This window comes from Papio anubis, chromosome 2 (genome assembly GCF_008728515.1).
Source record: "Papio anubis isolate 15944 chromosome 2, Panubis1.0, whole genome shotgun sequence".
Taxonomy (NCBI): Eukaryota; Metazoa; Chordata; class Mammalia; order Primates; family Cercopithecidae; genus Papio; species Papio anubis.
Genome location: NC_044977.1, coordinates 55,330,373 through 55,357,961, shown reverse-complemented (window position 1 = coordinate 55,357,961; position 27,589 = coordinate 55,330,373). Strand labels below are relative to the sequence as shown.

At 38.5% G+C, this 27,589-nt stretch overlaps 1 protein-coding gene across 25 annotated transcripts in view; it reads left to right on the top strand.

Moving 5' to 3' along the window:
• SETD5 (SET domain containing 5) overlaps positions 1-27,589 on the top strand; it is an 82,228-nt gene that overhangs the window by 25,321 nt on the left and 29,318 nt on the right. For 2 of the 25 annotated variants that reach the window (XM_031663176.1, XM_031663180.1), the window contains exons 2-16: positions 4,014-4,073; positions 8,351-8,537; positions 9,358-13,068; positions 13,344-13,449; positions 13,776-13,984; positions 14,323-14,381; positions 15,220-15,398; positions 19,900-20,142; positions 21,067-21,215; positions 21,598-21,715; positions 22,763-22,872; positions 24,460-24,712; positions 25,065-25,148; positions 26,151-26,408; positions 27,111-27,431. In XM_031663176.1, coding sequence (XP_031519036.1) covers positions 12,977-13,068; positions 13,344-13,449; positions 13,776-13,984; positions 14,323-14,381; positions 15,220-15,398; positions 19,900-20,142; positions 21,067-21,215; positions 21,598-21,715; positions 22,763-22,872; positions 24,460-24,712; positions 25,065-25,148; positions 26,151-26,408; positions 27,111-27,431 — 2,181 coding nt within the window. In that variant the 5' untranslated portion in view covers positions 4,014-4,073; positions 8,351-8,537; positions 9,358-12,976. Of the gene's footprint in view, positions 1-4,013; positions 4,087-5,614; positions 5,702-8,350; positions 8,538-9,357; positions 13,069-13,343; positions 13,450-13,543; positions 13,681-13,775; positions 14,382-15,219; positions 15,399-16,333; positions 16,373-19,899; positions 20,143-21,066; positions 21,216-21,597; positions 21,716-22,762; positions 22,873-24,459; positions 24,713-25,064; positions 25,149-26,150; positions 26,409-27,110; positions 27,432-27,589 lie in introns of those variants that run through there. The other 23 variants (XM_031663182.1, XM_031663170.1, XM_031663173.1 and 20 more) reach the window with 23 other exon arrangements.

Here is a 27,589-nt window from a genome sequence, read left to right as displayed (position 1 = left end):
TAAGCCTAATGTATACTGTTCCAAATACATAAACTTTTCACTTTATCTCTGAGTGCTCTTTTAGAGTTCATCTCTTTGTTTTCCAGTAACTCATATTTGTTTCTTCTAATGCCTCACACTTCTCTCTCTTTTTTTTTTTTTTTTTTTTTTTATGTTTCTCACATTTTTTCTTTCCACATTATCTGCTGTAGCAAACTTGAAATACATGCTTTTGGAGAAGAATGAAAACAGTGTTTAGCCATATTCCGGTTATTAGCAGCAGCTCCTCTTTCTTCACGTATACTCAAAGGGACCAGAAAGTTATTTAAGCTCTTAGTTGCTGCAAATGCTAGTCCATGTGTGCCTATGGGTCAGCACAACAGGTTTTTTTGTTGTTTTTGTTTTTGTTCTTGTGTTTTTTGGTTTTTGGGGGTTTTTTGGGGTTTTTTTTTTTTTTTTTTTTTTTGGTACAGATGAGAAAACTGAGACTGTGAGACATTCTGTGAATTTCCTAAGCTAGTTGGCAGCAGTGCCAGGATTCATAGAAATCTGGAGCAGGAAGACATACAATGAAGATTTTACTTTGAGGAATTTAGGGATCATCTATGTAAAGTGATTTTTCTGAAGTCACTAATTATGTTGTAGACTAGAACTCAAGTCTCCTAACTCCTATTATAGTGCCTTTTTTTCTTTTCTGTTTTTCTTTTTTTTTAGGAGATGGGTCTCACTATGTTGCCCAGGCTGGTCTTGAACTCCTGGGTTCAAGCGATCCTCCTGCCTCAGCCTCCCAAAGTGCTAGGATTACAGATGTGAGCCACTGCACCCAGCCTCTAATAGTGCTTTTTCCTAGCATACTTTTCTTCTCCTAAGGTAAAAGGCTGTTTGTCATGGTACAGCTACAGTGATTTTACTTGAGATATTTGAGATGAAGATGAAGATAAGTATATAATGCAGTTGCCACATTCATTCTCATAAAAGTTGGTCATGTAGATAAGAAGCAGTCATATATTTATTGTATTCTGGACTGTTCTGTGATTTAAAAATTATGTAGAGAGTAAAAATCATCATACCAGAAAACCCAATATTCTTTCCCCATTTCCCCTTTTTACTATTTTGTAAAGTCATTCAAAAGATAAATCAAAGAACTATAAATGTATTTAAGAAGAAATTCAGCCTATATGTAATAAAATTTTGAATAGTCAAGTTCAGAAATTGGATTTTTAAAAAATTATTAGCTACTTTAACCCTTTTGAAATAGTCCCAAAAAGTGTTTTTCTCTTCCCGTGTTAAATTTTTTCATTTATTGACCTATTAAAGTATTTTTAGTGCTTTAGAGCTATTCTGTGTATCTGTTCATTGTTGTTATTTAGTAGTATATAGAAGTAGTAGATTGGGCTGAATAGATTTATTTCAGGATATATCTTAGATATTTGTGTTTTTTTCATGAATCCCAGTTTAAGGGTTATTGCTTTCAAAAGGAAGAAATTTGGTTAGTTATGACTTTTGGCTAGTTGAAGTTTAGAGAACTGCTTTATACAGGATCTTTTATTTATTTAGTGAGAAAAAACAACTTTTTATAATTTTATAATACTGTGTGAAAAACCTGATACCAAAACTTCTGAAAAAGAAACCAGGCCTAGGAGATGAGAAGTCTAGAGAAGACTATTAAATTGAGGATATTTTTAAGTTAGTTTCTAAATTAGTAAATTGTGGCTCATAAGATTAAAATAATCTGATCCTTTAGTAAGATCTGAAGTAATATTTTTGCCCTTCAAAAAAGTGATTGTTATAAGTACTATTATTGTGAGATGATACTGCTAGTCTACCTTGTATGTCAGCCTAAGCAAGATTAGATTTTCTCTTTTCTCTAATAGATGCCAATATTTAACATTGATTTTTATCTAATTTCAAAAATATCTATGAAATATATTTTCTGTCTCTGAATTAGAATATGTGTATATTTGTCTTTACTTGAAATATTATAGCTGGATGATAGATTTCAGAGCAATTTTTATGCTTAAGGAAGCCACTACCTCCCAAAAAGGTTTTCTTATGAGAATGAGGAAAATAAGTATACATTTTCATATTTATGTTGTTATGTTGATATGCTTGGATAATTGTATTTATAAAAGTAAAAAATGTTCAGTATTTTATCTAAAATGTAATAATGGATATTGTACAGCCAAAGAAATTAAAAGAAAAAGGACACTTTGAGAAAATGGCTTGTTCTTATGTATCTGAATATATACTGTGTTCACTTATGTTTTGTCAGACACTGAAATTGAGGAAGAGAGATTTGGCGTTCTGTTGGTTTATGGAGTGAGTTGATCAGAGATTGCTCCTTGGCTGAGTTGCTGTCTGCATAGGCTGTTAACAATTGTTTCTCTGGCAGCAGATCTTGTTCATCAGGATTGCATCATTTCTGGGAGAATGGCCAAGGTCCACAGCCTCAGTACAAAGACTGTCTGAAGCATATGAGGCCTGTTCTCTTTCTGAAGCGGCACTCCTCTTCCTGCCAGTCCTCTTCACAGGATTACTGAAGCAGACTTGTTCTGAATTTCTTTCATTGGATTGGTTGTTTATTGGACTCTTGTCTCCCAGCTGCTTCCGCCTCACCTGTCTGATGCAATTTCTTCTTCTGAAATCTCTGTTGGAATTGTTCATAAAACACTTTTTGTTTGTCTTCTCTGTGAGTGACCAGGGAGATCATACAGGTCTTGTGCTTTCAGCAAGTCATATAGAGAAGAGACTGTCAGAATGATGATATAGAGACTGTTGGCCATTTCTGAACCCAATTAAAAAGATGGGGTCATTAAGAAACATTTCTGGCATGTTCTATCTAACATCCTTTCCCCTAGAAACTGTATGTAAATGGCACCTCCTAAAGAGAATACTCGGTACTACTGGAAGGTACAGGCTGTCTCTGTTTCTGAATCCGAGAACTTACCTAGTGTTCCTGTGGTTTCAGATGGATTGTTAGGGAAATAGTTAATAAGAATTTGAAATTGTGATGCATTTTCCCCATACTGTACACTCACATCTATTTCTGTCTTTTCCTCCTTTCCTTTTTTCTTTCTTACTTGCTATTGCTTCTCCCTTGATGTACTTTATTTCTTCCTTCCTTTTACTGTTACTTTGATACTTTTTCTTTCTCTAATTCTGAGTATACTATTTTAAATTGTTTCTAAAAAATAGCTTATTTTCCAGTTTTTTAAAATTAGAAATCATAAAACATCAACGTAAATAAAATGCATGTGTTCTAACGCTTGGTAACTGGAATCCTATGAACAACTCTTTTCATGTTTATGATATGTTAATCTTCAAGCTGTTAATAACTCTGGCCAGTGTTAAATTTGACTTTTTGGAAAAAACACCAGAGACTTAAAGGATACTGATCATTTTCCCCCCAAAGTCCTGGATCATCTATTTTACCTTTCTTTTTGGAAGGTAGAAAATTAAGCCCCCTTTTTTAAGCATGTTTCCATTTGACCACACATAGAAATGACTCCCTTTTATCATTATTTTTTATAGTAGGACAAGAAACTAGATGATGTGGAATGAAGGGAAAGAAAAGGAGTAATAAATATGGACTTGTAATTTAATGGGTGATGATGGGCCCTTGTCTGGCTGGACAGCTATCGGACATCGGGTTAAAGATCTCTGAATTTGAGAACTGTTCAGTGGAGAAGGGAATCACCTCTTAGGAGAGAGAAAAAGAAGGAGTCCCTTGGAAAATGAGAGAGAATTCTAATTTGAAGGAAGGGGAAGAATTAGCCAGTGACAGAAGTATTTACCATTTATGTCAAATAATTTCCTTCCCTACCCTCTCGTTTCTGGCTTTATGGAAAAATTAAAGATTAAAGGGCAAAAAATTCAGTGCTGGATGGACGTAGGGTGGTAAGATAGTATAGATGTAGGATGGTAAGCAAGATAGTATACAGAAACAAAATTGTTAATATAGCTGTAGAATTCCATTCTGTGTGTTGATCAATGTTATTTCTTTCTATACTAATTTGTGTCTCAACTTTTTCTAGGTCTTCAGAACTACTAGCAGATAATTTGGGGGGACTTCATATTCAGAAGTCTATATAAAGGTGACTGACCCAAGTAAATCCTTTTAATTTCTGTTTTATTTTTTGCATTTTAATGCCTGCTGGAATCATGTTGTAGTAAATGGTGATTATAATTTACTTGGCAAATATTTCTTGAACTTCTTTATGTGTCAGTTACTGTTTTCGCCATTGGAACTACAGCAGTGGATAAAAATCCCTGTCCTCATAGAGTTTATATTCTGGTAGGAAAAAACAAATTATAATAAGAAAATACTGCATTTGGATGATCTGTTAAATGTTCCTCAGTTAAGATTTTAATAGTGACATTTTACAGAGAGTTACTTAGGGAAGGAACTATTCTTAGGGTAATATTTGAGAAATTTGGGGTTATTAACAGAATTTGAATTAAGAAGCCTTATTATTATTAAAGCATTAGTTAGAATGAGATGGTCAAGCTAACCTATTATAGTTGCTTTCATCAGAAGAATGAAGCAGTCATGTTAAACTAGACAGGAGGAAAAAGGAATATTTTTTATGAAATAGAAATTTATAGTTACCGACTTAATTTTTTTTTTTTTTTTTTGAGACGGAGTTTCATTATTGTTGCCCATGTTGAAGTGCAATGGCGCGGTCTCAACTCACTGCAACCTCTGGTTCCCGGGTTCAAGAGATTCTCCTGCCTCAGCCTCCCAAATAGCTGGGATTACAGGCGCCTGCCATCATGCCCGGCTAATTTTTTTGTATTTTTAGTGGAGACTGGGTTTCACTGTGTTAGCCAGGCTGGTCTTAAACTCCTCACCTCAGGTGATCCGCCCACCTCAGCCTCCCAAAGTGTTGGGATTACAGGTGTGAGCCACTGCGCCTGGCTGACTTAATGTTTCTTAAAGTTATTTATCAGCTATCCAAAATAGCTGTGTTGGTGTAGCAATCATTTATTCACTCATTAAGATGTTATCTGAAGGAACTTTTCCATCTTTTCCTTTTAGTATATCTTTTAAAAATTGCTCTAGGAAAAATATCAACTATCATCTTGGGTTTATAAGTTGTCTTTTATCTGGAAACTTTTTTTTTTTTTTTTTTTTTTTTTGGAGACAGAGTCTCACTTTTGCTCAGGCTGGAGTGCAGTGGCCCCGTCTCAGCTCACTGCAATCTCTGCTTCCCAGATTCATACGATTCTTGTGCCTCAGCCTCCCAAGTAGCTGGGATCATAGGCGTGTGCCAACATGCCCAGCTAATTTTTGTATTTTTAGTAGAGATGGGGTTTCACCATTAAACCGTGCATTTTTTAAATGGGTATACAATAGTAATGGCTACAACAAAGGGTTTTTAATGATGTTGAGTACGGTTTTTGGTTGAAGTCTTTTACTGAAAATATAACACAATTCAGATTCCCTTTATTGATCAGGGGAGGTGTGGTGATAATCAGACTTTCTTATGATTATCTGGTCAGACAGTTTTGGGGCTTTTTTAAAAATCTGAATTATACAGTGATACTAATAGAAAGAGTTGTAACCAACAGCCCCCAGAATTTAACTGTGTCTTTTGGGTTTACTTGATGAGTGTTCTTGTTTTATCATTTACAGATTTTACTTCAGTTTCCCAAAGGCTTAGAAGATGTACTGCCAAGGTCTCTGTTTGGATATACTGTTAGGGAAAGGAAACATACATGTGTAAGACTGGCCTAAAGGCAAAAAACTTTTTCTTTTTTTTTTTTTTCTTTTTTTTTTTTGGCGACAGGGTCTCACTTTGTTGCTCAGGCTGAGTGCACTGGCACGATCTCAGCTCACTGCAACCTCCACCTTCCAGGCTCAAGCAATCCTCCCACCTCAGCCTCCTGAGTGGCTGGGGCTACAAGTGCATGCCACCACACCAGATTTTTTTTTTTTTTTTTTTTTTTTTTTTGAGATGGGTTCTCACTCTGACGCGCAAGCTGGAGTGCAGTGGTGTGATCTCACCTCACTGCAACCTCCCCCTCCTGGGTTCAAGCGATTCTCCTGCCCCAGCCTCCTCAGTAACTGGGATTGCTGGTGTGCACCACTACAGCTAATTTTTGTGTTTTTAGTAGCGAAGGGGTTTCACCACATTGGCCAGGCTGGTCTCGAATTCCTGACCTCAGGTGATCCACCCGCCTTGGCCTCCCAAATGCTGGGATTACAGGTATGAGCCACCGCACCTGGCCCACACCAGGTAATTTTTGTATTTTTAGTAGAGACAGGATCTAACCATGTTTCCCAGGCTGGTCTCCAACTCCCAAGCTCAAGCAATCCACCTGCCTCAGCCTCTCAAAGTGCTGGAATGACAGGAATGAGCCACTTCGCCTGGCCCAGTCATTCGCCAGCCCAGCTATATGTCACCTCCATTTGGGTATAGGAACAGGCGTATTATCATACCCAGGGGTCTCACTTCATCATCCAGGCTGGAGTGCAGTGCATGATTATGGCTCACCGCAGCCTCTACCTCCTGTGGTCAAGTGATCCTCCCACCTCAGCTCCCAAGTAGCTGGGAACACAGGCGCACATCACCATGACTGGCTGATTTTTTTTTTTTTTTTTTTTGCTATTTTTGGAGAGATGGGGTCTCACTATGTTGCCTCGGCTGGTCTCAAATTCCTGGGCTCAAGTGATCCACCTCGGCCTCCTAAAGTGTTGGGATTACAGTTGTGAACCACTGCACCCAGCCCACAATTTTTTTTTATTTGCATTAATCTTTGTATATCAAAGTAAGATTGGAGCATCTCAGACCATCTGTCATTTAAAATTTACATTAACCGGCCAGGCACGGTGGCTCACGCCTATAATCCTAGCACTTTGGGAGGCTGAGATGTGGGTGGATCACCCGAGGTCAGGAGTTCCAGAATGCCTGGCCAACATAGTGAAACTTTGTGTCTACTAAACATACAAAAATTAGCCAGACATGGTGGCGGGCACCTGTAGTCTCAGCTACTTGAGAAGCTGAGGCAGGAAAATCTCTTGAAACCGGGAGGCAGAGGTTGCAATGAGCCAAGATTGCACCATTACACTTCAGTCTGGGCAACAAAAGTGAAACTGTCTCAAAAAATAAAAATAAAATTTACATTAACCCTCTAGGTTGATTCAGTCGGTATCATGTACTTTAAATTCCTTTAGCTTTTTTAGTATTAATAATGGTTCTAATGACTTATTATGAATCAGTGCATCAGTCATGACTCTCTTTGTAGTCTTTTTTGCAACAGTCCTTGTTAAACATGGGCCTTTGACATTCACATTGACTTTATTCCCCCTACATAAAATGCTTTTTTGTTTCATCTTTTTGATGTTTTTTTACACTACTGTAAAACTACTAATGTAAAGTCACACAAAGAACACTTGTTTCCCTCTGCACCATACCTCCAAATCTCTTAATCTATTTTTGCTTTTTTTCTACTTCAGTAATTTCTGAGTCTTTCTGTTCCCAAATTTCACTGGTTTATGGTCACCATGTCAAGCTATCCTCATTGCTTTTTCATACACAGTTCTTTAGTCTTTATCATGAAACTACTCCTCGTGATTTCGGGATTTTTTTCGTTGTTTTTAAAAAACAATTGACTTTTTTAGAGCAGTTTTAGGTTCACAGGAAAATTCATCAGGAGATACAGAGATTTCCCATACATCCTCTGCACCCACGCATGCACAGCCTCCTCCTGGTTTACATTTTTGTTCATATCTAGCAGCATATTATTACCCCACAAATAAAGTTGCTAAGATGATTGCATCTTCTCCCAAAATTATAGTTAAGATGATTTAAAAGAAGGAAGAGAGTGTTCAGTGACAAAAGAAGGCAGTAAGAAACAGCTGTTTCCAATCAAGTATAAACAACCAATTGATCTCTTTTAATTTGGAAGAAATAACATTATTGACTGCTTGTGAAACTGCGTTTATTTGTGGCCTAGGGAAAAAAATGAAGATCTTGAATTTTTAAAGAGTTTAGGTAAACTAGGATATTTCTAATAACCATCCTTTATCTTAAAACTTGTTTGCTAGATCCTAGGCTGCCAGAAAATTTTGTTTGGGCAGTTTTAGAATGGGGAGAAAGCGTTGGTTAGTGAGATGGGCAGACTCTTCCTTTCCCTTCAACTGAAAAGGAAGAAAAAAGTAAGCATAACTTTTTGCCCCCTACTTTGTGAAACATTAATGAAATGCATAGTAAACATGGGACACTGTGGCTGTATTTATTTTATAGCTATCCCTTAAAAGCCTTGTTCAAGAATGCAGAAAAATATTCAGTAGCATTTAAGATAAACTTAAAGAACCATCTGATAACTAGGTATTTATTTTACTAGATATTTTCCTTTTCTATTGTAGGATTCCTCATGTCCATAACATGTTGGATGATGCTCTGCAGCTCACCCCCACTCTCAGAGTGGTCAGTCTCCATTAATTGGACCCCGTGATTTCCAATCTCTGCTGTGTTGGACGTCATGAGCATTGCAATCCCTCTGGGAGTCACCACACCAGATACATCCTACTCAGATATGGCTGCTGGATCAGAGTAAGTGCTACTTTCTAGGTCGTAGGTAAATTACCAGTCTGTGTGGAGACAACTTTCTTATGGATAGCTAATAAGATAATATGTAGTATTTTCTTAACCAGATCCTGTCCCACTATAATTAACATTAGACCTTTCCCTTTACCCCCATTGAAGCTGGAGGAAAAAAGGAATTAGAAGGGGAAGGAAGAGTTTTCAGAGGGGTATTTCTGGGCAAATAATTAATAGAACCAAAGTTGCAAAGTAGGAATTCATTCTCATTTATTTTAATGGGTGGGGAAAATTAGAATAAAGTAGGTATTACTACCTGCTTCTGTAGAGTTAATGATTATTCTGATGGAGGGAGATAAGGTGTTCTTTCCAACTGATTTTCCTTGAAGTCCTCTTCCTATGTACTTCCCATTGTTCTAGAGTAAAGGGGTTGAAACTATATGGGCAGGTTGCCTAGACCTTCTGACATCTGGGGTAGAAAACATGGAGAGCAGTGTCATCTGTTTATTTTTATAATATTCATTGCCTAGAAAGAGGACCTTCAAAATCAGTGGTACCAAACTTTCTTTTCAGCTAAGAGCAGCTTTAGGAATTCAGAGTTTGTCCAAAGGCCCAATCCCTAAAATTATACTCTCAATTCTTGAAGAATGTAAATGCCAAATGACAATGAAGGTAGGCCTTCATTATACAACTTTTATATATATTATTCACAGTTTTTAAATTTTTAGTCTTTTGTATCCCTTCTCTTTTAAGTTGTCCAAGATTCCCCCTGCTCACAGATTCCCCCTGTTGTCCTTTTACCTCCCTTGTACCCAATCTTCCTTGCTTACAGAAAGGAAGTGGAAGCCCCCTACCTTTCAAGACGAAGTGGCACTACACCAGGATGTGAAAGTCCAGCGAAAGAGACCCAAGGGGCCTAGGGGGCAGCACACCCCCAGAAGCCAAGTCTATTCCAGGCAGTACCAGGGATTAGGGTCTGGGCTGGAAAAATCCTGGTGTTTTGAATATGTTCAGGTCCAGTTCAGACTCTTGATCCCACAGCCACTTCTTGAGTGAGGTGGGTGTTGCTCTAATTCCCCTGTTTCTCTTGCCATTTTCACAGTCCCCGGGGATGCGTCCCCCTTCAGCAAAGCAAAGCAACTGTACCAGATTTCTGGGTTGAATGGCAACCCTGATTAATAGTGGTTTTCTTCCTTAAAACAATATTATTAAAGATTGTGTATATTTCTTCATAAAGCCACCTAATATAACTTACCTGTTGACTGAGTTCCTTAAAGAGGAAGACTTAAAGCTACCCTGAGAAATAGTATATAATATTCTGGGGTAGTCTAAAACGGAAAGCAGCGTTTGGGCTTTTTCCCATATAAAAAGGAGAAAGGAGGGTTGGGAGTGGGGAAGGGTTGATTTTGTTTCTTCTAGAGCTTTTTTCTTCTTTTGTTTTTTTTATTTTGGTTTGGTTTGGGTTTTTTTGCATGCAAAAGGTATTTAGTTATATCAGTAACTGAGACTTACCATTTTACAACTCTTTCCCCAAATAAAGTACTTAAAACTCTTCCTGCATTAGTAGGTAGCCCAGTTGTATTGTGTTTATAGGTTTTTATAAAGTCGGCTACTAACCTGGTACTATGTAGGTTGTCTAACTATGTAGATAGATAGCATTAACATTTGTGAGAAATTTCAACAAAGAGGTTAAACCAGTAAGTTTGGAATTAGTAGATAAAAGACCCAGAGCAGTTAATCTTACAATTGGTGTTTTCCCCAAAGTATAGACATGACTGCCCGCAAATACTGCTAGGGAGTCCAGGAGTAATTTCAGAAATAAAAATACTTCTGGTCTACAAATGTGACTGCACTGTCTCTGTTAACACCAGCGTATTCTAGGATTTCCTGAAACATTTTCATTCATGATCTCCAGACAGATTTCTGATACTGTAGTCGTAACTGGCTACATAGTTACGCATTTCTACAAAGGGAAAGAATGTCAATGACTAGCTACGTACCATTCTGTTAAATTATTAATATTTATTAATGTTTCATCATGCCTATTTCACTGTCCTGGGCACTTTAAGATTAAACCTGGTATTAAGTGCAGCATACTTAACTAGACCTAGACTTCATAGGATTTTAAATCCGATGGCAACTATATGCAATATGCATTTATTTTTGTGTGTGTTTGTAGGAAATTTTGTAGATGTAACAAGTGAAGCAAAGATTTTTCTGAATTTCCAATTCTGCCATTACAGAATTTCAGGCATTTTCCAAGAAATGGCATGATAGCAACTGGGTTGCATGTTGTACTTAGAACACAGTTGATGGAGTATATCTGTTGTGAGCCTGGTTTCTGTGTATGTGTCCAATTCAGTGATAGGAGAAGAAAGGCTGTAATTAGATTTGCATAAAGTGTTTGCCTGCTAAAGAGATGTAATTCCATTCCAAATTTTTAATTCATATTTTTAAATATAAAAACTAGTATATATATCAAGGAATGTTTTAGGAAATCTTATAGTTACCTGTCAATGTCTAACTATGTATTTAATCAATAACCAATATGGAAATTGCAGAGTTTCTTCATCAGAAGAGTTTAAATTTTAGATTTGGCATGCACAGCAATATATTCAATGCTGTGCTAACTAGAAAGTATTGTGCAATACGATGGCCTTTTAACCTCCACAATATACATTTTATTTTTATTCCCTAGACTTGCACATGAAGTGCATATGTTCATATTTACCCGTTTGGAGATGGGTAAGATACAACCAGCATAGCTCCATCTCCATGGCCATCTTTGATTTCATGCAACTTTCCTTTTTCCTGTCCCCACCCCCCAAAAAAAATCCATTCCTAATAAACAGCTATCATGTTTCACTCCATGTGTTCAGTGGTACAAAATCTATATAAAATATATACAGCTTTTGGAATACTTGTTTAATAATGTACCTAGTAAATTAACAATGTTGTATAAATTTATTACTTTCTTTTAACTGTCCATCATAGAAACTAAATTATACCTTCATTTTATTATTGCTTGTCTGCCTTTGGTTTCATTTAGGAAACCCCACCTGTTTCCTAATACTCAGAGATGATTGCCTCTCAGTGAGCCATGTTCAGATCATCTTTTTCTCAAGAATACTGACCTGCATTCTTGATGTACCCCTCCCCCTGTTCCCATCTTGCAGACACTTTTAAGTAATAAAATGCATGCACCTCACTAACAGAGAATACTTTCCTCTGTCTAAAGTTCTTCTTCACCTAGAAATTTCCTTTGCTGTTATTAATAAGATCCCTTCTCACAGTTTTGGAGCATATAACTGGGTGAGTTGGATACACATCTCAGAATTTTCTTTGATCCCTCACTTCTCAATTGACATTACCACATTGAACTGCACACTTATTCCTGCCATACTATATATTGTATATCTCTAAGCAGGAAAAAATGTCTGTTATTTCAAGCAAACAATATGCATTATTTGACTCCCTGAAAGACCTATTAATCTCTAAGTTTGTGTTATACCAATCATCGGAGTTTCTAATTTGTGAATCTGTGTTCTAATTAATATAAATTACAAATTACTATTCTATTCTGCAAAGCTGTACAAACTTTTTATTTTTGAATTATCCTTCAGTATTCCCTAAAACCCAACCAGGTAACAATCAAAGTTGAAGTTCTTGCTTCCCATAAACCTGAATTTTATCCTTTGCCATCAAAGCCTTTTTATTGTAAAGGCTTATGTTAATTTTCTAAGTTTGAATACATGTATAATTCTACAATAATACATTGTGCTTGAATAGTTTATTTTCTACTCACAAAGGGTACAAAAAGATACTAAACCAAGCTTCTCACTAAGCCTGGTTAATAGAGGTCTCAAATAATTTTCTTTAAAGGACTAAATGTCATCCTCGTTTCTATAGCGGAAAGAGCATAGACTTTAGAGTCAGACAGACTTTGTTTCAAATCTTAGCTGTGTCAATATGTAACCTTGGGGAAGTCATGTAATCTCACCACCACATCTTCCCCCTCTGTAAAAATGGGGTATATACCATGTTTAGTGGTTGCTGAAATTGAATTAATAGATATATAAAGCACCTTACAAATAATGGGCAGTTCACAATGGTGGCCATTACTGTTGTTATTATTTGTCACTAGACTAACATAACTTTCCAGTTTAGTTTTTATTTTGAAGTTCTATGGTATTATCATGCAGCTGATAAATAATTTTGTCCTTAATATGCTTGCATGTCATTGGTGGATGAGAAATTATTACTCTAATATTTGAAAGGTGTTGGGGGTTCGTCAAGATGAGAGGTATGATAAATATAAGATGCCATTGTTTTTACCTGTACTTTCTTCAGGGTATCCTGTCTTGGTAGTGAATGGAAGAGGGCCTGGTCCCTGGGGCAGTGCAGAAGGCACTTTCATCATCTCACTCACTGCAAATGTCATGTGAGGTTTCATGGAAGTATTAAGAGATCCAATTAAGAAGAATAGTTCTGAGTCTAAACCAGCCCAGAGTGGCTTCTCTAGGGGAAACTCCCCGCTCAGCTGGTACGTTTGTGTTTGTCATTAGGGACACCTTGTATCTCAGGTGCCTGCCTTCAGACATCTGCCTGTACTGGCTTCACACAAATCCACATTTAATAACACTCCTACTGTTATTTATAGGCTTAGTTATGTTAATAAGATTGTTTCACTGAGTTCTTTCTCTTATCCTAGTGGCTAGTGGTTGTGGAAAGAGGAGGGGTTAGAATGGGAAATGAAGTGTTAGTTTAAGGGAAGATTAGGTGTTATGCTATCATGCATTGCTTTTCGCCTTTGTGCAGCCCTGAATCTGTGGAGGCTAGTCCAGCAGTTAATGAGAAGAGCGTGTATTCCACTCATAATTATGGGACCACTCAGAGGCATGGGTGTCGAGGACTGCCTTATGCTGTGAGTATGCATTTGTTTCTCTCCAGAACAGTGATCTTCCTGGAGTGTAATCCATTCTTATACATTGTGACTTTCTTGAAATGTTTATATGCAGCATGACGAAGTTGCCCCTTTTGCACTTCCCTGACTCCAGCGGACGTCTAGCCCTGCATCATTGTTCTTGTTTTTATGTCCCAGTTGACCTTGGCATTTTGTTTTATCACTTTCCTGGTTGAAGCCAAAAAACGAAGGGTACTACTTTCTTCTTTCTTTCCATATGTACCATACTTTAGGGGAGAGAGGGGCCAGTGTTTGGACACTGTTGATTTAAAAAATCTTATTTTCAGGATCATAATTACGGAGCCCCTCCTCCTCCGACACCTCCTGCTTCTCCCCCTGTCCAGACGATCATCCCTCGTTCTGACCTGAATGGCCTGCCGTCGCCCGTAGAGGAACGCTGTGGAGACAGCCCGAACTCTGAAGGAGAGACTGTACCTACCTGGTGTCCTTGTGGTCTTTCTCAGGATGGCTTCCTTCTCAACTGTGACAAGTGCAGGTAAGATCCTGTTCCATCTAAATTTAAGTCTGGGTTGCTGGGATTAGGGTTTCTTACAAGTAGGGAAAAGCTCAAAGTATTCTTTCTTGTGTTTGTTAATGTAGATGATTCCTTAGTGCTCCTTGGCTCGAATTCTCTGCACTAGGTGAGAATTGCTGACAACAAGGAATGAGAGATTGATGTTAAAGCTATTGAATTTGATATGAAATTTAATGTCCTGGAAACATTTGGTAGGTGGGAGGGAGGGGGTAGCATATGCAGAGACACTTCGCCCATGTGTGCTATGATGTGATGCATGCTGTTGAAAGGACTACTTTAAGTTTATTTTCCCTCTTTAGGGGAATGAGCAGGGGGAAGGTTATTAGACTTCATCGGCGGAAGCAGGACAACATATCAGGTGAGCGGAAGATGGATTAGGTCCACAGTTTGACATATAAATATTCTGTGATCTGAATGTTCATTTTTAGAACCTCTCTTGGCCGGGTGCAATTGATCACGCCTGTAATCCCAGCACTTTGGGAGGCCAAAGCGGGTGGATCACCTGAGGTCGGGAGTTTGAGACCAGCCTGACCAACATGGAGAAACCCCATCTCTACTAAAAATCCAAAATAGCCAGATGTGGTGGCGCATGCCTGTAATCCCAGCTACTCGGGAGGCTGAGGCAGGAGAATCGCTTGAACCCGGGAGGCGGAGGTTGCCATGAGCCGAGATTGCGCCATTGCACTCCAGCCTAAGCAACAAGAGCAAAACTCCGTCTCAAAAAAAAAAAAAAAAGACCCCTCTTATAAGTTCCTATGGTCCCCCAGCCAGCTCTTTTCACAGAAAGAGATAGAAGTCCTCTCAAGACCACTGTATAGTTCTCTCATTGTAAACGAAATGTATTGGGAACATTTTAGCCCTGTAGCAAAGTATTCCTTGTGAACACCAAAAACATGGATCCCTCTTTTAAAAATTAGCCAGTCTCAAATTGTTATAGATTGAGTCAGTGAAGCTTAGAGACTGAGTACAAGGGGAGAAATAGATACCGTGAGGAATAGGGTTTATATGCTTAATGCCAATGACATAGAATCTTGTTTTCATAAGGAAGATGGGTACTTAACGTTGCTTCACAGATAATGAGAGTTAATAATGTAAGTAATGACTTACTGCATGTGGTGCACACCTAAAACAATAAGCTACTTTTAATGTACTTTTGAGGCTATTAGTACCTGAACTAATAAATCGTCGTTTTTCAGGTGGGGATAGCAGTGCAACAGAAAGCTGGGATGAGGAGCTTTCTCCTTCCACTGTGTTGTATACGGCAACACAGCACACACCTACAAGCATCACCTTAACTGTTAGAAGAACCAAACCCAAGAAGCGGAAAAAGAGTCCAGAAAAGGGTCGTGCAGCACCAAAGACGAAGAAAATCAAGGTATGTAGGGTAAAAATAAATATAAGTGTCTGAAGTAGCTCAAATTTTGGAGCAAGAATGCACCAAAATTCTTTTAAGAAGTTTGATCCAGGTATTTGAAGGGCCACTTTTGTTCTACTTGCAAAAATCAGCTAATCTGTGTTATACACATGTAGACCAACCTCTCTTCTGCCACACCATATCATCACCACTGGCTCAAAGTTTCTTCTACTCCAGCCCCCATCCCAGGTATGAAATTCCAGCCCTACCTGGCACAAGCCCATATGTGTTGCAGCCTCAAGTCTAGGCTTCCACTATCCTTACAGTATCTCCCCACCTTTCAACCCCAAAGTACAGTCTGAAATTCTTGTCCTGGTTACATGCCTCATGTCTTTGGGTTGATTGTTTTTCCTTGTTTCAAAAAAAATAAAAATCAGGAAACATCTCTTGAATGCTCTAGGCTTCCTCAGTGTCATGGTCACTTTCCTGTATTCTCAGCTAAAAAGTCTCCGGGAGAAACTTCTTCTGGTTTGTGTTCTTTCTTCCCCATCACAGCAACTTTGTTGCTTCTAGGTGACTTGTTCACCCCTTGTTAAGGGGATTGGTCTTTGTTTCCTTCTTAGTTGCAAAACTGGTAAATCTGCAACTTTAAAGTTTTTTTATTTACTTTTTCTCTTAGTATCAGAAGTGCATATAGGATTTAAGAGACGCATGCTCTTCCCTGTTAATTACCTAGCTTCACAGTAGAAAGTATTAAAATTAGTCTCAGAGTTCATTGGCCTTGAGCTACCCCTATTCTTGATAATAGTTTGGGGAATTCCATTGTATTTTTTACCTAGAGAAACGGGGACAGAATAGAACACTAGTTTGTGCCTTAGTTTTAGTCTCAGATAGGTATAACTGTCATTCTTGGTACCAAGTTTTGTTTGTTCTACTTGTTTTCCTCCTTGGGATAGGCATTTCGAGAGGGATCCCGGAAGTCCTTGCGGATGAAGGTAAGGGGTAATCTTCGCTGATGCTGTGTTTTACTTCACTGTGATCTTGCATTTTGGTCAGCTTCTTTCTTGACATTGATGGTCTGGGAATCTTGGAGTCTGCTTTTCATTAGTTTGTAGTTGTTGCCATTCAGTTTTCATAGAGCTTTTCTCCAAAGTAGATTTTCTTGGCCATTTTCTGAAATATTTTCCCTTTCTGTAATCAGCCTTCATTGATTGGTTTTTCATGCATTGCTTTTGTAGGGGGTAAGTGACATTTTTCCAAACAACATGAGGCTGGTATGTTCTGTCACTGTGATTGAACTCAACCTTAGGAGTGGAGTTTTCTGGTAATGATATAGGATCTCTTGTGCATCTACCCTAGCACTGTGTGGGCTTTAATTGCAGAAAGCTTGTATTACTGACAAGAATTACTGTTTTCTCTTAGCATATCTGTTTGGTGGAAAAGACTTAGATAATGCTAGCGTGTTTCTTAAGATACCAAATAAAAGAGTTTATGAGGTATGACTTTGTAAAGAACTTGGAGAATAGAGCAATTATGTGGAATGGTTTAGAAGAACTGTTAGGTGCTGGTTGATTAAAAACAGTTTGCCAAAAGGAGATTTGATTATGCTGTCTGGTATCCTCCTTTACCTATGTGTATATATATATAGGAGGAAAAAATACCTCCCAAATTATTACTGAGGGCTTCAAAGCATTTAATTAGAATTAAATTCGAGTTTATAAGTATTTATATTCTTAAATGATACAAAAGCAGGCTCTTTCCTATTGAGAGTTATAGGGCATAAACATTAAAATCTTTTGTAAGGCCAGGCTCAGTGGCTCATACCTGTAATCCTAGCACTTTGGAAGACCAAGGCAAGTTGATCACCTGAGGTCGGGAATTCAAGACCAGCTTAGCCAACATGGTGAAACCCCATCTCTACTAAAAATACCAAAATTAGCCAGGCATGGTGGCAGGCACCTGTAGTCCCAGCTACTTGGGAGGCTGAGGCAGGAGAATCACTTGAACCCAGGAGGCGGGGGTTGTAGTGAGCCGAGATCACGCCACTCCAGCCTGGGCAACAGAGCAAGACTCCATCTCAAAAAAAAAAAAATTCAGTAAGGATAAGCTTTTTTGGGATTGCTTTATGTGCGGCACCAATGTGACTGGTGTTAGCAAAGATTACAGGTAGCACTTTACCTAAAGTTCGAAGACCTCACTTAATATCTATAAACAGACTTGCACATACCTGTGAAAGTGTTGGGAGACCATCAGAGGCCTGGCATCAGAGGCCTGGGATGTGTCTTGGAAGACAAATTAATCATTTCTTTGCTGGATCTGTCTCCTGCAAGTGGCCAAGTTTGCTTTAGCTGCCCCTTTATTTTTGTCTCATTTGCTTAGAGAGGGGCCTTTTAAATAGACTTTGGAGGTGGATAATAGCCCTAATCCCGGCTACTAAATGCTTTTCTCTCATCAAGCAACTATCATAACTCATCTCCAGAAGCTCAAAACCTTTTGAAAGCTATAGACTGGCTCTACCAGAAAACTGCACATAAACCCCATATTTTGCTTTCAGTTTTGGGAGGTTGATAGCCTCATAGGTGTGTTAAAATTTAGACAGAAAAAAAAAACAATTACTAGTCATTTTGAGTCTTTTAATTCTAAGTTGAGTTATAAATTTTATGCTCAGAATTACTAGTTTAAAACTCCTCCAGTGATCCAGGTGGGAGCCGTAAGAATTAGAAAAAAAATATCATTTGGATTTTTAATCCCAGTGTCAAGAGCAGCTTCCCTACTGAAGACTTAATTGTAAATCAGGGTTTCTCAGTCTTGACACTGCTGACAGTTTGGACCAAATCTGTGTTGTGGAAGGGACTGTTCTGTGCTTTCAAGATGTGAACAGAATCCCTGGTGTCTACCCACTAGATGCCAGTAACACTCATACACTCAGTTGAGATTATCAAAAATGTCTTCAGATATTACCAAATGTCACCTGGGTGCAAAATTTCCCTCAATTGAGAACCACTGCTCTAAACCCAGCTGAGGTAGAGTCTGTAATGCCTTGAAGGATGGGACAGCAGAGTAAACACACAGTGAGATTAGTAAACAATGGCAAATACTGTGACAGAGGCTTCCAGAATACAGTACACTTACCAAGTCATAAGTTTAATGATTGCTACTTAAAGCTGGGAATATTGTTTGAACACTGCCAATCCCCCAGTCTGTAAGCTCCGTTAAGCCTAAGGTTTTGCACTATTCTTTTGCATAACTGCTACTGATGTCAAGCAGGTGATACTCTGATTGTCAGTATGTTGGCCTTACGTGTTTCTTTAGATCCCTCTGTTTATTTTTCAGTCTTTTGGACTCTAGTAAGAAATGTGGAAATAATAGTGTTGATTTTTTTTTTTCTTCCATACTCCTGTTCCTTGCAGAAAGGATAGTAGACAATAATCAGTCAGCAACAGTGATGCAAAAGTGGCAAAAGAAAGTGTGATGATAAGCATCCGTGTTTTCTGTGCCATTCATGGAAAGTATATTTAATTTTGTTGTGCCTGTTTGCAAGTTTAATGTGGACGTGGATTTTCAAGTAGCTTTGGTACTACAGTGTCTTTTCCTTCTAATCATCACTAGCATGATATCATTACTGTCAGTGTTTGTTTTGTTTTCTGATGGCACTTAAGTCTTGAACACCATGGAGGAGAGCATGTATTGGGCTTAAGCTTTGTCTTTGTAGCTCAGGCACTGTCTGCCTAGGAAGCTGTTCCTGAGTTGTAATCTTTTCTCAATACTGTCACCATAGAGGGCAATGGTTTTCCTAGAGGAGTATAGCAAAGTACCTCTTAGACATTTTCTGTATTCTCCCTACCTACTCCTCTCCCCTCACTTCACCTCTTCAGATTATTTAGAATGTGGTAATTTAAAATGTTGAAAATAGGGTGTTAGAAAGATATACTCAAATAATAACTTTTTATATGGGCAGTAAGATTATGATTGGATTGATGAGATTGACTGATTAAGGTCACATGTAGGTTTAGAAAGAACATGAATTATGAAAATAATAAGTGACACAAAAACATTCATTCTCCTGGAGAATAGTCAAAAAACCAGTTTGGGCTAACACCAACACAGAGTGAGTATGAAAAATTTAAGCAGTGGTAAATGTGAGGTCTCTACTGTTCATTTTTATGAAGATTTTCTTATGAACTTGATGTCAGTCTTTTGGTAAGAAAATTGATTTTTATGACTTTAAAATGGTCATAAAATCACAGTGATGGGGTAAAACTATGATTCCAGTTAATTTCTTACTTTATAAATGGAGAAACTGAGCTTCCCCGTTTAAAGAAGTCGTTCAAGGTCTCACCTCTCATTGGTAACAAAAGCATGATAGAAACCAGATCCTCTGACTCCCAGTCCATTACTCTTTTATGCCACATCAGTTGCCAAGTGATAGATTTTCTCTGGAACCCCAACTTGTCCCACCCCCATTCCCAACCCCCTATTTATGCATGGACTTTACTAACCTCCCTGAATTTGTTTTCTACAGAATTCTCCCTCTGAAGCACAGAATTTAGATGAGAATACAACTGAGGGCTGGGAAAATCGGATAAGACTATGGACTGACCAGTATGAAGAAGCTTTCACTAATCAGTACAGTGCAGATGTACAGAACGCCCTTGAACAACACCTACATTCTAGCAAGGAATTTGTGGGCAAACCTACTATTTTAGACACTATTAATAAGACTGAATTGGCCTGTAATAACACAGTTATTGGTTCCCAAATGCAGGTAAGCACCAAAGGGTTGAAGACTCTCTAAGTATCTGAAATTTTAAGAACCCAGAAAGAGGGTAATGGATTGGAATTACTGTTCCTTCCAAATGTACAAGGCCATAGAATAACAGATTAGACAGGTGTTGATCATATGTAACCAAAAGTAGGTTATATTAACTGGAAACTATCTGGATACATATTTTTAAACTACCTTTATTAATAAAAAATAGATGAATTGAGGCTGTGTGCAGTGGCTCACTCCTAGAATACAACATTTTGGCAAGAAGCCAAGGTGGGAGGATTGCTTGAGGCCAGCAGTTCAAGACCAGCCTGTACAACATAGTGAGACCCTCTCTTTACAAAAAAAATTAAAAGTTAGCCATTGTGATGGTACACACCTGTAAGTCCCAGCTACTGGGGAGGCTGAGGTGGAAGGATCACTTGAATGAATTTGAGGTTATAGTAAGTTATGATTGTTGCACCACTGCACTCCAGCCTGGGTGACAGAGTGAGACCCTGTCTCTTTAAAAAAAAAAAAAAAAAAAAAAAAAGATGACTTAGTATGGGAAATTTTGTATAACCTAGGTAGGAATTATCTAAGATTTATAGAAAGTTAAGCATGTTCTTTCCCAACTTTATTAGAGATAGAGTCACTGAAATTTTAATCATGGTTTTTTGTGTTTTTGTGTTGTTTTGTTTTTGTTTGTTTTTTGGGTTTTTTTATGTTGCCTTTTCTGGGGAGGCAGTTTCACTAGATGTAGCATGTCTCTTAGAAAAATTGAGCTTTTGTCACATTTTAAAATTTCTCATCATTGATCTAAATAACATATACAGATAAAACCTGAAAATATTAGCATGTTTTCCTTAATTATGAAATAATTTGAGTGTCTACTAAGGTGTTCTTGCTGTTGTTTAATGTTACTGCTCTGGTTTTATTCAGTTACAGCTGGGAAGAGTCACTCGTGTTCAAAAGCACCGGAAGATCCTGAGGGCTGCAAGAGATTTGGCTTTGGACACTCTTATAATAGAGTATCGTGGGAAAGTCATGTTACGACAGCAATTTGAGGTCAATGGGCATTTCTTCAAAAAGTAAGAACATCATTCATTGAGCAGTGAGGGCTAAGGTGGACCTGGTTGACCAGTGTTGTAAAAATCATTCTGTTTGATAGGATGCTCTTGGGAGAAAAAAAATCACAACTCAGATAAGCTCACGCCTGTCTGCTATTTGTAGAGAAGTACAAGTAAATCTGCAAATTGTTTAATGTATAAAGTGACAACTCCTTTCCAAGCCAAGCATTCCTTGCTTTGTGCTTGTTCTTTAATCAAAAGCAGACAAGCATGTGATGTTTTCCAAGTTTAGGCATTGTAAAAGACTGCTGCTGCTTCTCTCAGCATATACTTCATATTTGGAGTCATGGGGTGGCCTTCTTTTTTGTGTTGAGAATTACAGGAATTTTAATTATATCCCTAGACCATACCCCTTTGTGCTCTTCTACTCAAAATTCAATGGTGTAGAGATGTGTGTGGATGCCCGTACTTTCGGTAATGATGCTCGGTTCATCAGAAGATCATGTACGCCAAATGCAGAGGTAAGATATCTGTAGCAACTTCCCTTTGACTGGAACCATCAAATGACAAGCTTACTGAAGAAACAGTGTGAAAACTTCACTCAGATAAAGGTCTGTAGATAATAGTCGTGATATTTCATTGTGAGAGGTGAAAAACAAAAGTAATGGTGCTTTTATACTGAGAAAATGGGAGCAAGGAAAGAATTTTCTTTAGAGAAGGCAGAAATAGAAAAGAGCAAGTTAGCATTTGCTAAGGAGAAAGCTAGACTGAATAAGAAAATCAAGTGTAGTTGTATTAAAGAAATTGCCATACGGTGTAAGTAGATGTCATCAGGCCTAACTAAGTTATTTGGTTGTAGCTTCTTTAGATTTTAGTAAGTAGTGTTCTATGAGAGGATCTAGGCATTTCTAGAATTCATTACTCAGAGCAGCCACATCAAATAAAGCAAGAAAATCCACAGAGCTTTACTTACTGGCTAAGGAATTTTAATTCTCTGGTGGAGCTAGAAACAGCTATAATATGTGAAAGCGGCTGGGCGCGGTGGCTCATGCCTGTAATCCCAGCACTTTGGAAGGCTGAGGCGGGCAGATCACAAGGTCAGGAGTTCGAGACCAGCCTGGCCAACATGGTGAAACCCCGTCTCTACTAAAAAAAAAAAAAATACAAAAATCAACTGGGCATGGTGGCATGTGCCTGTATTCCCAGCTACTCAAGACGCTGACACAGGAGAATTGCTTGAACCCGGGAGGCAGAGGTTGAGGTGAGCCAAGATCGTGCCTCTCCACTCCAGCCTGAGCAACAGAGCAAGACTTCATCTCCAAAAAAAAAAAAAAAAAAGATGTGAAAGTAGAGATTTTTACCCTGATTTCTAACATCTCAAGGTTTCTCCACGTATTTCAAGAAGTATCATAAATTTTCAAGCCAGTACAGTATAATAGTTTCAGATAAAAAGATTGAGTTAAATAAAGATTACCATAACTCTAAAATGGAGAGAAAGTATGGTTTTTTTCTGTTACGGAAAGTTCATGGTCTTTGTGAAAAATCCAACCAGATGCCTTTTCACACAGGTGCGACACATGATTGCAGATGGGATGATTCACCTGTGCATCTATGCTGTGTCTGCCATCACCAAGGATGCTGAGGTCACCATAGCATTTGATTATGAGTATAGTAACTGGTAAGATCTCAAAAACCTTTCCTAACATGAATGTCCTTGTCTTATATATTAAGCTGTTCACTCTAGTCTGCTTTGTTTCTTGCCTTTTCCTTTGTTTACTTAATCTTTCCATGACTAATGAGTTTTCTGCCTAGAAATTGTAAAGGAAAAGACAAGATTTTTTTTTTTTAGAGATATGGATACCTTACATGATACTGCTCACAAGTTTCCTGACAAAAGTGTTTTCACTTATGCCTTTTTAGCAAGAATAGCAAAATGGATATATATGTATGAGAAACTCCTGGAAATTATAATAGCATCCTGTTGTTATGCACTGAGTACTTATGTCAGAGACCATATAAAGTGGGAATTTAGGCCAGGCACAGCGGCTCATGCCTGTAATCCCAGCACTTCGGAAGGCTGAGGTGGGCGGATCACGAGGTCAGGAGATCAAGACCTTCCTGGCCAACAGTGAAACCTTGTCTCTACTAAAAATACAAAAATTAGCCAGGCGTGGTAGCATGTGCCTGTAGTCCCAGCCACTCGAGAGGCTGAGGCAGGAGAATCACTTGAACCTGGGAGACAGAGGCTGTAGTGAGCCAAGATCGCGCCACTGCACTCCAACCTGGCAACAGAGTCCATTTAAAAAAAAATACAGAATTTAATGTGTTATCTCTACTTTAAATTTGTCAATTATACCCTTATAAAGCTAGGAGTGGGATTTAAAGATCCACCCTATCCACAGAAACCATGTTATCTAGCTGTATATGACAGTGCAGAAAACCATAAATGGCAATTCATACATGAATATGTGGTGGATTTTATAAAGTATATGCTTTTTGTTCCTTGGTCATTTGGGGCAAAATAGAGGTTATGTGGTAATGTGATGTTTGGCCCAGGTATAAGAAAAAAGATGTTCTGCTTAATTCATCAAGGAAAATGAAAAGAAAAGGTTTTAAGAAGTAGAGAATTAGTAGGTAAAAGTGAGGACATGTAATGGTGGGCACAAGATGAGTATGGCCACATCAGCCTTTATCCTTGATTCATTGCCTACTAAATAGCTAATAAACCACTGGGGGGATTGGATTTAGGGAGGGTTTTCTTTTTTTTTCCCACTGACCATGGAGTAGAATTGGGGTTACACAGAGAAAGACAGAATATTGAAAGTGTTACATCAGGCGCGGTGACTTATACCTGTAATCCCAGCACTTTGGGAGGCTAAGGCTCGAGGATCACTTGAGCCCAGGAGTTCGAGACCAGCCTCGACAAAAAGGCAAAACCCCATCTCTGCCAAAAATAAAAAAAATTAGCTGGGCACGTAGTTCCAGCTACTCAGGAGGCTGAGGTAATAGGATCACTTGATCCCAGGAAGCAGAGGTTACAGTGAGCTGTGATGCACCACTGCACTCCAGCCTGGATGACAAAGTGAGACTCCATCTTCGATAAAAAGAAAAACAAAAGTATAGGACTCTCTAATTTCTCTGTTTAACTTATTCAGAGATCGTATCAGAGGAAATTACTGTGCTGAAATTTTGAGAGGGTAAATGGATAATGTAACTGAATTTCAAGGGTACTGAGACAGGCATTTTGGTTGTTTCTTTGGAGCAGTAATTATAAAGTGGACTGTGCCTGTCACAAGGGAAACCGGAATTGTCCTATACAAAAAAGGAATCCTAATGCTACAGAACTGCCACTCCCACCACCTCCTCCAAGCCTACCCACCATTGGAGCAGAGACTAGACGTAGAAAAGCACGACGGAAAGAGCTAGAGATGGAGCAGCAGAATGAGGCTCCAGAGGAGAATAATGACCAGCAATCACAAGAAGTTCCAGAAAAAGTAACTGTATCCAGTGATCATGAGGTAATCGCCCCTGGTCAAATGATGATGCTATGTCATCAATCCTCTGAAGGAAGAGGAACCTGAGTTGCCACATGGTTTAAGTAGGGGAGCTATAGTAACACTTAATGCCCTTTATATCAATGTGGGTGTATTGTGTTCATTCATTTCTTTCTGTTTTACAAAGTCAAAAACATCCTTTGCTGGTTTTGTACCAGAGAATAGGGGTTATCATTTATGTTTACTATGTGGCCTCACATGAGTTAACACTTGAAAGCATTAGAGATTGTTATAGAGAGTTTTAAGCTACCAGAATAAAACAGATTGATTTTTTCTCAGAGCTTGAGTACAGCTGAATATTGCCTCTATCTTAAAGGAAGTAGACAATCCAGAAGAAAAACCAGAAGAAGAGAAAGAAGAGGTTATAGATGACCAGGAGAACCTAGCTCATAGCAGGAGGGTGAGTACTGTGACATTCCTTTGCTCCTTCTTATTCCTGCTACCTCCATCATGTTCTTCTGTTCTCTTACCTTTGTATCATCTCATTGATTTGACCTGGAGGTTATAATTTGGGCTTTTTCATAATAAAGATTTTATTATAATTCTTTGATTTATTTTTCTTTATACACACAGTAGTTTTCTAGTGATTATTATCTAGTGATGGTTTTAAGAGGTTTTTTTTATAACAGTCTGGTTTCCGAAAAATTGGCTAGTCAGAATCAAAATGTATTATAGTTGGTTTGCTCTGAATTAGGAGTTTTCTAGGTTTGTGTGAGTTTTGAATTTTTTTTAAACCCTTTTAGTCGTATGAACTAAAATTTTCTGCTTTTATGCTGAAACCAATCCTGTGTGTTTATGACCCTGATTTGATGAGTTTTTTGTTTTGTTTTGTTTTTTAAGACCGAGTCTTGCTTTTTCGCCAGGCTGGAGTGCAGTGGCGCAATCTCAGCTCACCGCAACCCCTGCCTCCCAGGTTCAAGCGATTCCCTTGCCTCAGCCTCCCAAGTAGCTGGGATTGCAGGCATGTGCCACCGTACCTGGCTAATTTTTTGTATTGTAGTGGAGATGGAGTTTCACCATGTTGGCCAAGACGGTCTCAATCTCCTGACCTCGTGATCTTCCCACCTGGGGATTATAGACATGAGCCACCGCACCCATCCCAAAGTACTGGGATTATAGACATGAGCCACCGCACCCATCCTGTTTTCATAGTAAAAAGTTTCAAAATAATTGACCCTTTTTGAAAAGTTTATGTTTGACTTTGCCTTTATTTACAACTATTCCCCACATTTAACATGAAATATTTTATTTTTAGTTTTTTCTTGTGTTTTCCAAGTTATATGTGTCATCTTACTGGTAGTTAAATGAATTTCTGTAAATTTCCGTTAAAAATACTTTTATAAAGGCTGTCCCCTCGTCCTCATTTGAAGCTTTCTTCTACACCAATACTATTTCTTTCTAGACCAGGGAAGATAGAAAAGTAGAAGCCATCATGCATGCTTTTGAAAACTTAGAGAAAAGAAAGAAGCGGCGAGATCAGCCTTTGGAACAGAGCAACTCTGATGTAGAGATTAATACAACCACTTCAGAGACTCCTGTTGGTGAAGAAACAAAAACTGAAGCCCCTGAATCTGAAGTTAGCAACTCTGCTTCAAATGTTACCATCCCAAGCACCCCCCAGAGTGTTGGTGTGAATACCCGGAGGTCTTCCCAAGCAGGGGTAAGAGTTGAAAAGACTTCAGAGCTTAGACATCCTTACCTTTGCTAATGTCAATTACCTAATTTTTGGAATTTTTAAAATCAGTTTTTTCACCTTCGCTCTATCACAATAAATAAGGCCATTAACTGTGTAACTGGAACCATTTCATTGGCCTATTTTATAAATGCTTATTAGAAATAGAAATAACCCAAACGTTTGTCCCTAGCCTCTTTAGCTCATTTAAGTGTATACATTTTTGCATTTAAGAATTACTTTTTTTTTTTTTTTTTTTTTTTTTTTTGAGATGGAGTCTCGCACTGTCACCCAGGCTGGAGTGCAGTGGTGCGATCTCGGCTCACTGCAAGCTCCGCCTCCTGGGTTGACACCATTCTCCTGCCTCAGCCTCCCGAGTAGCTGGGACTACAGGCGCTCACCAGTATGCTCAGCTAATTTTTTTGTATTTTTAGTAGAGACGGAGTTTCACCGTGTTAGCCAGGATGGTCTCGATCTCCTGACCTTGTGATCCACCCGTCTCAGCCTCCCAAAGTGCTGGGATTACAGGCGTGAGCCACAGCGCCTGGCCAAGAATTACATTTTAAATTAGTGTTTCTAATCCTTATAGTTTTCATCAGTAGACATTCTGAATGCTTAACGTGAATAGGAAACTAGACTGTTTGCTGATAAAACATTTTTGGTAAACATCTGACCCTACTATTGCTACAGGATATTGCTGCAGAAAAACCAGTCCCCAAGCCACCTCCAGCAAAGCCTTCTAGGCCCCGGCCGAAGAGTCGAATTTCTCGGTACAGGACCAGTTCAGCCCAAAGACTAAAGCGTCAGAAACAGGCCAATGCACAGCAGGCAGAATTGTCACAAGCTGCCTTAGAAGAGGGAGGAAGTAACAGTTTAGTAACTCCTACTGAAGCTGGAAGTATAGACAGTTCAGGAGAAAACAGGCCATTAACAGGGTCTGACCCAACTGTGGTGTCAATTACTGGATCCCATGTCAACCGTGCTGCATCTAAATACCCCAAAACCAAAAAGGTGAGTCACAAATACATCTTTTATAAGTCCAGTCTGGCAAGGGCTGTCTTAGTGAAATGAGAGGACCTATAATCCCCAGAAGAAACTAATCTCAATATTATTAGATTGAAAGTTCTAAAATGCTTTGACACAAAGGCTGGAGCCATCCTGCTACCTGT